Source organism: Oryx dammah, unplaced genomic scaffold (genome assembly GCF_014754425.2).
Source record: "Oryx dammah isolate SB20612 unplaced genomic scaffold, SCBI_Odam_1.1 HiC_scaffold_3, whole genome shotgun sequence".
NCBI lineage: Eukaryota > Metazoa > Chordata > Mammalia > Artiodactyla > Bovidae > Oryx > Oryx dammah.
In genome coordinates, this window is record NW_024070187.1 from 85102247 (window position 1) to 85115412 (window position 13166).

General features: G+C 42.7%; 1 protein-coding gene across 3 annotated transcripts in view; it reads left to right on the forward strand.

Moving 5' to 3' along the window:
- Positions 1 to 2021: 2021 nt before the first annotated feature.
- RUFY3 (RUN and FYVE domain containing 3) overlaps positions 2022 to 13166 on the forward strand; it is a 95362-nt gene continuing 84217 nt past the window's right edge. For 2 of the 3 annotated variants that reach the window (XR_005720535.1, XM_040237025.1), the window contains exon 1: positions 2022 to 3354. Coding sequence is in view for 2 of the 3 variants with exons in the window: in XM_040237025.1 (XP_040092959.1) it covers positions 3003 to 3354 (352 nt within the window). In the remaining variant the exon portion in view is untranslated. The remainder of the gene's footprint in view (positions 3355 to 13166) is intronic. The other variant, XM_040237022.1, reaches the window with a different exon arrangement.

Here is a 13166-nt window from a genome sequence, read left to right on the forward strand (position 1 = left end):
TTCTAAAAAGCTTAGCCTCACTTGGACTGCAAGGAGATCCAACCAGTCCATTCTGAAGGAGATCAGTCCTGGGATTTCTTTGGAAGGAATGATGCTAAAGCTGAAGCTCCAGTACTTTGGCCACATCATGCAAAGAGTTGACTCATTGGAAAAGACCCTGATGCTGGGAGGGATTGGGGGCAGGAGGAGAAGGGGACGACAGAGGATGAGATGGCTGGATGGCATCACTGACTTGATGGACGTGAGTCTGAGTGAACTCCGGGAGTTGGTGATAGACAGGGAGGCCTGGCGTGCTGCGATTCATGGGGTCGCAAAGAGTTGGACACAACTGAGAGACTGAACTGAACTGAAAAGAACATCCATGACATTGATCTTATAAAATTTTTAATATATTCTGTGTCCATCCTTAAGATCACCAAAAGGTTTCAGAAAACCGAACATGAATAACTAAAAACAAAATGCAAATAAAATTGAAAAACACCTTTTGCTTTATTTCACAGCAAAATTAATAGAACTTGATTCTTACAGTGGCTTGGATTTTAAAACAGTATAGGAAGATGTTCACTTCAGAAAGGAGCATCAAGATTAGCCTCATTTTTATAACCTGAGCTTCCCTAAATGTTCTAGCTAACTCAGCCCTATATGTCACTAATCCTTATGTAGACCTGTGATTATAATATTGATCCAAAAGCATAAGAAACTAGGAACCTGAATATCATCCACCTTTAAAGAAAATGCCTATAAACAGTCTTGCCTGTAAATTTTAAAGGACTCATATGTCAGCTGATTTCTATATTCATTGTATATAGAATGTACATGGTGAACTCTTTTAGCTAATTCATTGTAATTGATGACATAAAGCATAAATAGAACTGTTTTAAAAGTAAAGAGGCACAAAAGACTCAATATACTGCAAGATTCCATAGCATATCAACGTTTCTAACACCTGTAGGTAACCTGGCTAACTGGAAAGGAGAAAGCTGGTAATTTAGACTAGATAACATTTTATAGTTTGTTAACTTGGTGACTCCCTTGGCTACAACTGGCCTTTCTCAAAAGTCTGATCTCTTTTCTTCTACCTACAATGGGATTGGTATATATTCTTGTTAAATTCTTTACTGAAAAACTGCAAAATATCTTTGTGAAGGAACCTGAGAAGAATATGATACTTATAAATTTCTGCATGCAAAAACATGGTAAGAGAGCCAGGTAAGGATCATTTTGTTATACAGAAGAAATGAGCACAACATTGTAAATCAACTATATTTCAATTAAAAAAAAAAAAAAGCAGTTAAGAATGGGTAATAAAATATCTGGAATGTTATAGTTTTTCTCTTCAAGGTATTATAGTTTATAATTCCTAAAAGGCAATGTTATTTTTTATCAAGACTCCACCCTCAGACAGAAAAGGAAAGGCCCAGCAAATTTCCAAAATGCTACAAATAGGATGAAGACGCTTTCACCCATTTTGTTTTTATTATTGCAGGTTGTATGCTGTTTTAATAAAACAATAATACGTAGTTAATAATAACAATTATTTCACCCTATTCCAGAACAGGAATCCAGGTTCAGAGGACAAATAATTTAAGTAGGCAGTAGTAGCACTGGAATCAACAGGTCAGGAAAATGCCAGAAACTGAAAAACTACTAACTTCTTGAAGTTACCTTATAAACACCTCCTTTTAAAATGTTTTGTTCAAAAGATTTGGTGACCGTATTAGAAGTCTCATGATAATTTGTCGTAATTTTAAGAGTGATTTTCAGAGAATAACAACAACAATAAAAAGGTTTACTTTCCCTTTCAGAGAGGGATAACTACAGAGGGAAAGGCAGACCAGAGAAAGAAGGAAAACCAGGTGGACAAAATGTTACACAACAGTGATTTTTAATTACGAGTCAACATGGATTCTATGCCAGCATTTTGCAGCCTGAACACAAAGCTAAACAGCTGGGAAATACGCGGGCACGTTCACGGAATCTAGCGTAAGGAATAACAATAGTAACTGGAAATTGTCTTTATTCAAGAAGGAAACGTTTATTTATGGGAATTACTGGATCAGTAATCGTTGATTCAGATATTAAAGATAAAGCAACAGTGGCCAATTACTATCGAGACACGGGTGATATGAAAGTGAGAACTGTCGACTTGTAATAGACGCTTGTCATATAAATTCTAAGCTGTTTGGTTTAAAACGCATTCATGCGCACCCGGAACACCGGAAAACCAGGGAGTTAAAGTCAAAGCAAATACAAGATTTTTATACAGGGCACATGACAGCGAACAATAGAGGTGGGGGAAGGTGGACACCCACCTCTGGTTTCTCACATAAAAATCTCATAAATCAAAACCTTGAATGGACGGTTCAAGTTATAGTATGTGCAAGGCAAAGGGTACCGTTTAATAAGAGGGTGGGGGGGGGAGCGGGTAGGTTCCTATTTAAAATTAGCTCTCGCCTCTTCTTCAACCCAGATCTTTGTGCCTCCGTGCTACTGATGAAGTTGGGCGGTTACACATACAAGCGCCGCCAGCTATTTCGCCGGGTCTCGCATCGTTCAAGCACCGGGGTTACACACACCTGACCGCTTAGGAGGGCCGTGCCGGGGGCGGGTAAGGACCGGGCTCCGGGCGCCGTCTCCTCCCCCGGGTCGGGAGGGAGCTCAGCGCCGCGGGAGCCGGGCGGAAGGTGGGCACTGGGAAGAGGAGGAGGTCGCCCCCTAGGGGAGCCGCGCCGCAGGCCCGGGGCCGGGGCGGGAGGGGCGGGCGGGAGGAGGAGGCCGGTAGGGAGACCGCGCCGTCGGGCGGGGCCGGCCCTCCAGCTGGCTCGGACCCCGGCGGGGCGGGCCGTAGACGGAGCGGCAGGGCCCGGACGCCGGCCCGTAACCCAAGGAGAAAGGGGGCGGCGGCGCGGACGGGACGGGGCGGCGGCTGCCCGCCGTGACCCTCTGCTCCCCCGCCCAGGTCCGGACGCGAGTCGGAGGCGGCGGCGAAGGAAGGAGCCAGCATGGCTGAGACCTCGCCGCCGCCCACCGCCGGCGCGGAAAGTTGTAGCGAGGAGCCGGCGAGGGGTGGGAAGCAGCGGCCGGAGGAGCCGCGCCGCGCTCCAGCCGGGGGTGCGGACCGGGAGGACGAGGCGGGGCCGCCGCTGGCCTCCCCCGCGGGGCAATCGGAGCCCGGCTCTCCGGTGGCCGCCCCCTTCTTCCTGCTCTACCCGGGCGATGGAGGCGCCGGCTTCGTAGCGCGCCCGCCGCCGCAGCAGCAGCGCTCCTGGAGGACCCCGCCGTCGCCGGGCTCCCCGCTGCCCTTCCTGCTGCTGAACTACCCGAGCGGGGGCGGCGGCGGCGGCGGCAAACACCGTGAGTGGCGGCGGGGAAGGGAGATGCCGGCCGGGAAGGGAGATGCCGGCGGGGAAGTGAGATGCCGGCGGGGAAGGGGGGCCTCGGCCGTGAAGGGCCAGTCAGGCTGCGCGGAGCTCCGCCTCCCGCTGGCTCCCCGGAGCGGAGCGGGGCGCCGGGCCAGCGGGGAGGAAGGGGCGCTGGGGGCGGCTCTCGGGAAGCTCGCGTCCCGGGGTGCAGGGGTGGCGGGGGTGGGGGGGACGGCCGCGGTCCGGGCGCCGGACTGTTTACCTCCGAGTCTCCCCAGGCCGCAGGCTCCCTCCCGGCCTCCCCACCATTCCCCTCCCGGGCCGGGCGTTAGTCCTTGCCAGCCTCCCACGTGCTCGCTGATCGCAGCCCCGGGTTTCGGGTGGGAGTCGTCCCCGGAGGAGTCGAGGAGGGGGCGGCGCCCGGAGCCCGGGCCGCGGGCAGGTCAGCCGGCTACGGGCTCCCAGCGCCGCGGCCGCCGAGTAGGTGTGGCTGCTGAGCCGCCGCCGCCGCCCGCGTGGCCTCGGTTGGACCACTGAATTTTTTACGAGCGTTCAGTCTACACGCGTAAATATCACAGATCTGTCCTCCCACAGTGGGAAGAGAAATCAGGAACTGTGCGCGGGGTGATGAGAAGGGAAAGTGTGGCTTGGGGAGGGCACCTCTCGGGATGATCTCGTTTGACAGGAAGAGGCCTCCACCTTTTTAAGAACACTGTCACCGGAGCCCTGTGAATGCAGAGGACCCACTTTGTGCTGGATCGGTCCAGAAATGTCTGGCGCTCCTTGCTAGTGAGCGCGGCCCTAGAGTAGGCAGTGTGTACACAAGACTTGCGGGAGTGTGAAGTCTGGTTTAAGACGACAGGATCTTAGAGTGTGAAAATGAGACTGAGGAAACAAGACATGAAATAATTGCCGAAAACTTGGCTTGTTTGAGTTCTGAAAAGGGAGACTTGCCTAAGGCGAAGAGAGAATCAGTCTGTGTCTGTCTCAGGTCTGTCTCAGAGCTAGAAATTTCTTTTTTAGCACCAAAGCAAACAGTTAAAGTTCTGCACTGCCAAGAAACCCTGACATTGCCCTTTCTCCCTCCGATCCGTCCCCTAGAAAAAGATTAACATTAGTTGAATATTTTCTGTGTGCCTGTGCTGCGATGATCATAGTTAACCCTCACATCGCTATAAGTCAGTATGCCGCTTTTTCAGGTGAGGAAGCTGAAAATCAGTGTGTTTAAGTGATTTGTCCTAAGTAACAGTGTGAGAGAAGGAATGAAGTTGACCAGGTTCTTTGCCTACCGAGTCCAACGCTCTTTGAGCGAAGAACAGATGTCCAAAACTGATTGGATGGTTCTTTCCTAAATTAGGGTCCATTGGGTTCACCTAGAGGGAGTCCTTTGTTAGCGTCTCTGTTTTACTTACCTAGAATGGGGGCCAACACTAACCATTGACTAAGAGTCTTAGTAAAATCTTCCTTTGGGTGTTGCAGTAATCCACTAATCTCCAAAAGGGAGTGTCTAATATAACTAATATTGTCAGAAATGAGTCTTTTTATAAGCAGAGGAGGTGAAGGTAAGAATATTCTCAACACTAATTTTCATCTTCTAAGTAATCTGCTTTCTGATTTGTTCTTTAAGCACTGCCTTCTACTTCCTAAAACTGTATTTTTGTATACTGCTTATTAACCACTCATTGTAGAATAAAGATCCTCCTCTCAGTTCTTTATAACTCTGTGTTAACAGTTGTGGTAGAAGGTATAATGTAGAAAAAATTTTCAGTTATTGGCCAGTATCTGTTATGGGCATTACCTGAATTTCAGTTGATTTTTTGGATTCCTTCCTCTTACAAGGGCTGACTTTTTTTAAAAGTATTTTTGGAAAATTGGGGCCTTAGCTTGATCAAGATCAGCAGTGAGAATTTAAAGCTTAAATTTTGTAACTGTGATTCCTTGGTCCCTACCTTACAGTAGGAGATATGTGGCATAATTTGTCCGCACATAAAGTTCTCCTGGTCTTAATTTCTGAAATAGTTTATACATGTGTAAATACCCAGAAAAATTATTGGGAAAATATGTGTCCCACTTAACACTTTTTATAGACCAGTCACTGAGGGACAGTTTATATTGTAAAAGATCACTGATACTTACATTATTCAACTATACATTATCTTAAAGTGGTTCTTATTTTGTACTGTTTTTATTTTTACCTGTTATTTTAATATATACTTTAGAATACACATACTTGGAAAAAGGAATACCCTAGCTATTAATAAAAATACTTCCTTGTTGCTATTCTATAGAGTCCGTGCAGTATTGCTTTGTGTAATGTACTTGGATATCAGAACCTGGGGTCTTCTGATCCCTCATTTGAGCAACCTCAGACCAACTGTTTTTAAAAGACTTCTCACTTCAGTTACCAGGGCAAGTACTTAGACTCAACCTCAACCTCAACCTAATGAATATTTGCCTCTTAAACACCAAATTTTTAACTCTTGCTAATGTATTTGCCAGAATTGTATACATATACAATAATCTTGACAGGGTGTGTATTAAGATATTTTTTTTTTCTTCATTTTAGAAATCTTGACTGTACTCAGAGATTTAAAAAATTAACCTTTACGTTTGTGTTCAGGAGCTTTGTTGTAAATGACACCGATGAAGAATAGCAAAAATGTGTGCAGAGGAAGTAGCCTAAAATGTGTAGGAATCATGATATATAAGGTTTCAGTGTAAAATCTTGCAGGATATATGGTCTATAAAATAACTCAATGAGCTTAAATGCAATATGAAACTTTTCTGATGAGCCTTTTCAGATTGTGTCAGATTCTGACTCTGTGTGCTAACAATCTGCTAAATTTTTATCCTTCTAGCTTTTAAGTCTCAAAATTCTATCATGCCTTTTTTTTTTTAAATAAAAATTACAAGTAATGCATGCATCTGTTCTTACTCTTTAAATGTTTGATAGTGCAAAAGTACCTTGAGCACCAAAAAAATTAAAAAGTACATTGAGCACGAAGTGAACTTTCCTCTTGTGGGCCCTTAAGCCCTCCTGTCCCCCGACTTCTTCCGTCAACACCATAGTTTATTATCAGAGAATACCACCTTTGAGTTTGGTGAGTCTTCTTCCGGAACTTTTGCAGGCATTCACAAAACTGTGTATGTTCATATTTCATGGGGCATTCTCCCCCTTGGCATATGACTGTTCATTCCAATTTTTCATCAGCTCTCTGAGAAGGAGCTTCTTGCATGCCACAGCCCAATATTTTTGAAACCGAGTCCCCCTAAAACACAGTTCTTATGCTGAGCTTATGGTTAAACCCTCTATTGAAGATTTCATTCTCTTTCTTGTCCCACAACTGTTCCCCTCAGGATTAAAGAGTATCAAAGAAAAGGGGGGATTGAAACCAAGCAGGACCCTATGGGGCCTTTCCAGGCACAAAAGTCATTCTGTGTCTCCCATTTCTTGTTTGTAAAAAAAAAAAAAGCCTTTAGACTCTTAGGCCTTTCCTGAGTGCCAAAGAGCAGACTCAACCCAAGGACAGGTTAATGAAGAGGCCAGTAGAGTCACAGGATTCCATTCCTAGTTTCTCCTGAAGGGATATAGGTAACAATCTGACACATACCTTTGAATTGTTCTGTGGAAACTAAGACCCCCACCCAGGTGGAAGATGTCCACCACATGCAGATCTCAAGCATAGTAGACCCCAGACTGGTTGGAACCAGAAGGTTGAGATTCCTGAAACAGAAGCATGTTATCAGCCAATCAGAAGAAGGTTCTTGAGCTGATCATGCATCCTGTGACCCTCTCCTCTTGCTGAAAGCCATCCAGGAGTTCAGGTCTTGTGGGCATGAGCTGCCCATTTTGCTTGCTTGGCATCCTGCAAATAAACCCATACCTTGTTTCAAACACCTGTGACCAGAGTTTGGCTTTCTGTGCCAAGGGCACACCAATAACACTTTTATTTTTATTTTATTTTTTTGGGTTTTTTTCCTAATAACACTTTTAATGCCTTCCTTTTCCATCTTAACTTTTGAGTTGTCTTGTGGGTAGACAGAATGGACAAGAGATGGCTTCTCCTTCCTTAGTCGGAAGGAAAAGGCACCCCTGCCATCTGCATGGTTATCAGCTTCTGCTGACAGCTCTTTTCCTCTTTCAGCTCTCAGAGCCACCACAGACATTTGTGTTTAAGGCAGTGCCATGCAAATAGCCCACATCTCTGCCTTTTTCTCTCTCAAGTACAGCAGGGTACAAAAAAAGTCACACTCTCATAGAAGCAGTTTTCTTTCTGTATTTGTGTGTGCTGTTTTGAGATGGGAGGAGGGCTAGGAAAGGAATAGAAAGAAGGGAGAAAAAGCCTTGGGGAGGACTGGCAGTGTTACTATGACTACCCACTTCAAAGTTGAGTATAAGTAACAGTGAATGCCTTGGTTGAGCCCTGGAAAGTGCAGAGGATGAGGCTTCTAGAAGCATTCAGCTGTTTTTCACAGAGGCACTTTAAGAGTCCATGATTTAGGGAAGGAATTTTCGTATTTACATATAAAACCAGGAATGTGTATTTAAGGGGAGAAAGTCAATTTTATGTTCCTAGTTTCGTACACACATTTACTGTATAAAGATATGTATATATTATATATATAAATGTGCATATATACATTATTTGTATATGTATGTATTCATTGACTTTAGTTTATTCAATACGGATATTTCTATTATTATGTCTCTCTCCTGTTTTCATTGTTCAACAGTACTGTAGAAAACATTATACCTGGTTAGGAGTTGAATACACATTAATCAGTTCATCTGGTTTTTGCTTTTTAAACTTTGAAAAGACAAAAGTGCTTTTTCTGGTTTTGCAAATATAGAGGCCTCTGCCCCAAATGCAGAAGTATGAAGGGAAGGGTCCAGCTATGAGAACGGAAAAGTTTTGCGCATTTACCTCATTAGTAGGTTTTTGCTTGATTTGTGACTTTTAAAAAGAAGCCTTTTCTTATAATCAATGTAAAGCAGTGCCTTTCTTTACAGCCTTGTAATTCACAAATCTGTAACCATCAGCTCTTTTCCAACTGTGTTCAGAATGCAAGGAGCCACTTTCTGATCTATTAAATGCTGTTTTGTCAAATGGCAGTTATAAGGACTCATAAGAAAAGGGGGAAAACCTCAGAAATGCAGCATCTTCAGTGTGTAATTGTTTGTAGCTTGGTGACTACCAGAGACCTGTAGTTTAACTCTTGACCTTGCTCAGTTGCTGAGTCCTGTCCGATTCTTTGCGACTCCATGGACTGTAGCCCGCCAGCCTTCTCTATCCATGGGATTTTCCAGGTAACAATACTGGAGTGCGTTGCCATGCCCTTTTCCAGTTTAGTCCTAAAGAGTATCTATTAATAAATCCCAATGGGTCCTTTCTACACACAGTTGAAATGACCTGGGATCTTGAGCATTTCAGGCACTGGGTTGTGCCCCAGTTCCTGCCTCATGACTAAATTAGCTGTCTGTTGCCTCCTGATGTAACTTTCATCACCACTGCTGCCTAGATTGTCACAGTTGTCTCCCCAGCCATCTTCTCCCCTTCTTTTTGCCTACTTTCTTTTCTTTTACCTGCTCTTCTGGCCTGGCATTATCAAAAAATCCTGTTAGGCTTTTAATGGACAAAGCAACAGTTTCAGAATATTAGATGTAATCTCTAAGCCTTTGACTTTGTTTTGGCTGCTCTGCTAGTGGTAATTGTGGGTTCGTTCATTCAGAGTTTTCTTATTTCTTAGTTCTGATCTTAGCTTCATTTATAGGATCCTAAAAGGCTGTTCATTAGATGACAAAAATTTTACTGTAGTTCTATAACCCAGACAATTATTATTATTTTTATTCTCCATACCCAGACAATTTTGAATAAAGAATGTGACTAGCAAGATAGTCATGGTACTTGCTGCTGCTGCTGCTGCTAAGTCACTTCAGTCGTGTCTGACTCTGTGCGACCCCATAGACGGCAGCCGACTAGGCTCCCCCGTCCCCGGGATTTTCCAGGCAAGAACACTGGAGTGGGTTACCATTTCCTTCTCCAATGCATGAAAGTGAAAAGTGAAAGTGAAGTTGCTCAGTCGTGTCTGACTCTTAGCAACCCCATGGACTGCAGCCCACCAGGCTCCACCATCCATGGGATTTTCCAGGCAAGAGTACTGGAGTGGGGTGCCATTGCCTTCTCCGAGTCATGGTACTTAGTGGCTACCATTTCTATGAACAGAATATTTTTATGTGCTAGGCAGGCAGGCAGATACTTCACATGTATCAGTACTTACCAGTTTGGGGGGTTATATTTATGAGGTATTTCTTAGAATTTCCATCAGATAGAAGAGCCAATACACACTCACTTAACAATGAAAGCTGAAAAGAAAAAATGGGGAGGAGTAGTGCCTATAGAATTCATACAGGGAGATAGATGGGTGCAACAGATGTTTGTCATCGGAGTATTTGACTCAATCTCTTAAGTGCCTGATCGAAACTATTACATAAAATAAATTCTGATAGTAACCTTGGATTTAGAAGATTATATTCTGGAGATACTGATTTTTTGGTTTTAGGGAGCTTATCTCAAACATCAACACACATCAGAATCACCTGGAGGTCTTGTTAACAGAGATTTCTGGCCCTGTTGCTAGAAGAGAGAGAGAGAGAGAGAGAGAGAGAGTGTGTGTGTGTGTGTGTGTGTGTGTGTGTGTGTTGTTTTCTGTTTTTACTGAGGTATAATTGACATTTTTTTATTTTATTATATTTTTTTATATTATAGTTGATTAACAATGTTGTGTTAGTTTCTGGTGTACAGCACAGTGATTCAGTTATACGTATACGTGTATCTGTTATTTTTCAAAGTCTTTTCCCATTTAGATGATTACAGAATATTGAACAGAGTCCCCTGTGCTGCACAGTAGGTCTTTGTTGATTATCTGCTATAAATATGGCAGTGTGTACATGTCAATCCCAAACCCCCAATCTAACCCTCTCCCCACCCATCCTCCCTTGGTACCTATTATTGACATGTTAGTTTCAGGTACACAACTTGATAATTCAATATTTGTATATATTGCTTTTTTTTAAAACTGAAGGATAGAGAATGAATTCACATTCCTGAATAGTCTGGGTATCCAAAGCTCATGTAGTTAATCACAGTATGCTCCCTCACCAAGGCCTTAAAGAAACCATTTTGGAGAGAGGGCAGTAAAAAAAGTTTCTGGGTGGGAGCGACAGCAGAGGAAGGGTGACAAAGAAAGCAGCTTTTCAGACTGAAAGAATAGTATTGGCCTCAAAGCATGTTCACCAGAATGTATTTTGTCTCACATCTTTTCCCTTTGTGATTTTTTAAAATTTATTTATTTTTAAGTGGAGGATAATTGCTTTACGATATTGTATTGGTTTCTGCCATACATCAACATGAATCAGCCATAGGTATACATATGGCCTCTCCCACTTCAACCTCCCTCCCACCTTCAGAAGCTAAGAGAGCATATTTTTCTAGTGTAGGTCATAGGTAGTAAAAAGTCTAGGTGGATGATGATAAGAGTTTAGCCTTATTAACTGGATGAAATGGTGATAACTCCTTGTCAGCTAATATTTTTGAAAATTCCTGAAATAATTAAACAAGTTGCGTAAAAAACATGCTGCTTCTCTGTCATTGCACAGGCAACTGGTAGCCATCATAAATAAAAGTAGAATCACATTTTAATGAACTTTGCAGAATATCACACCTGTCACATTTCTACGCAAATCTTATTAACATTATAATGTCTTCTACAGTGCAAAGTAGCTCAAATATGAGCTTTTAAATTTATTCTGGGAATAATTTAATAGTATACCAAAGCATTAAAGAATTAACTTGAAATTATGTGAAAAGAAATGCTTTTAGATTTACAAAAGTAGTGGTACTTGAGAGGGTACATATCAATATGGTCGTGTCCTCTACTGTAGGTATTTGAATAACTGTGCAAAGTTAATTCATAGTCTTCCTAAAACATAACAGATCAGGAAACAGGCGCTGCTGGGCCAAGATCTTACTCTTTGCAAAGAACATCTTAAGTGTGTGGTTTTAGACTTGCTCTATACAGAGTAGATATGAAACTCCGCATGTGTCGGGAGAGTGTCGTGAATGGTGGGGCAGAGATGGGAAGTTCTGAAACCTCACAATCCATAAGGAAAGGAGAGACTGGCAGACTGTGACAAGTGGCACATAGGAAGCAGAAGAAATTAGTTGGTTCAGCGTGTTACCTTTTAAAATGAGGTTCCTCTCTCTAACCATACAATTGTTTAGGGACTCTCCACAGACATTTACCTGCTTCCCCTGCCTTTTTTTATGAACTTAGGAGATACAGTCACTGGATGTGAAGGCTTGGTAAAACTCTGACCCCTCTCCTCTTCCTTCCTCAAGGCTCAAGAGATACCCTAGCATACCCTTTGCTCAATCACCTTTTTACTTTCCTCTACCTTAGCCCCTTGAACATTGATCCTTACTGACTTTTATTTCATGTGATGATAGGTTTTTATTTATATTAGAGTATAATTGCTTTACAGTGCTGTGTTAGTTTCTGTTGTACAATAGCGTGAATCAACTATGTATATACATATATCCCCTTCCTCTTTTTTTTTTTTCCCAGAACTCTCAAAGGCAAAATCACTTGTGAAAATGATGATAACAGCTGCCATGTACTGACTGTCTGCTTTGTGCAAAGTGCCATGCTGAGCATTTTACTTACGTTACTTCATCTAACTCTGAAGTAGTTAATAGGAGTATCCGCATTTTGTCAGTGAAGAAACAGGTGCCAAAACAAATACGTTGCCAAGGTTACTCAGCTTCTAAGTGGTGGACTAGGATTCACTGTGGGCATTCTGACTTGAGTTCACATGCCGTCTCCCATAACTGGAATCACATTCTAAACTGGAGGCTCCTCCTTAGGCAGCAGTGGCCCTCAAGTTTCTTGTTATGCCCAGCAAAGCCCTATTTACTAAAAAAAAAAAAAAAAGAATGAATATGAAATTCACAAGATACCAGTGTGATAGAAAAAACGGTTATATATGTAAGTAACACTGAATTAGCCACATGTGTGACAGGGACTTCGGAATTCCTTAAACACCCATAATTTTCTGTTTCTTGTCTATTGCCTTTGTTCTTTCTTCATATCCATAGTGACTAGCACATAATACCTTATACATTGTATGGCATCATCGACTCAATGGATATGAGTTTGAACAAACTCCAGGAGATAGTGAAGGACAGGGAAGCCTGGCATGCTGCAGTCCTTGTGGTCACAGAGTTGGCACAACTGAGCGACTGAACAACAACAATACTTGTTAAATGACTGAATTTGTTATGTATAAAGGAATAAAGCCTGTGTTATAATGAAGTATCTTTTGGGGCATAAATATAGCTTGATTTTGTAGAACTTGGGGTTTTCATGATTGAAGTGAAACAGGAGGGTGGAAATATACCATTGCAAAAATATAGAGTACTTTAAAGTTTCATATCTATACCAACAAGTATCTGTTGAGAGTCTGGTATTGGGAAGGTACTGTTTTAAGCAAGTGTGTAATGGTGTGCAAAACAGGCCAAGTTCTTACAAAGCCTGTGGTCTTCATGAAGCTAGTTATTTCCTTTTTAATACCTAAATAAATTGAGATAAGAGGAGGATAAAATTCTCAAAATGGCCTACTAAGCAGTTGGTAGCTTTATATCTGTAAATTATTACCTCCTGCCACTTAGCCATGAAATCCACTTTAGTTATTAAGGCAGGAGTTATTTTTGTCTTATGTTGGTTAATTTTAACAAGAAAAATGGG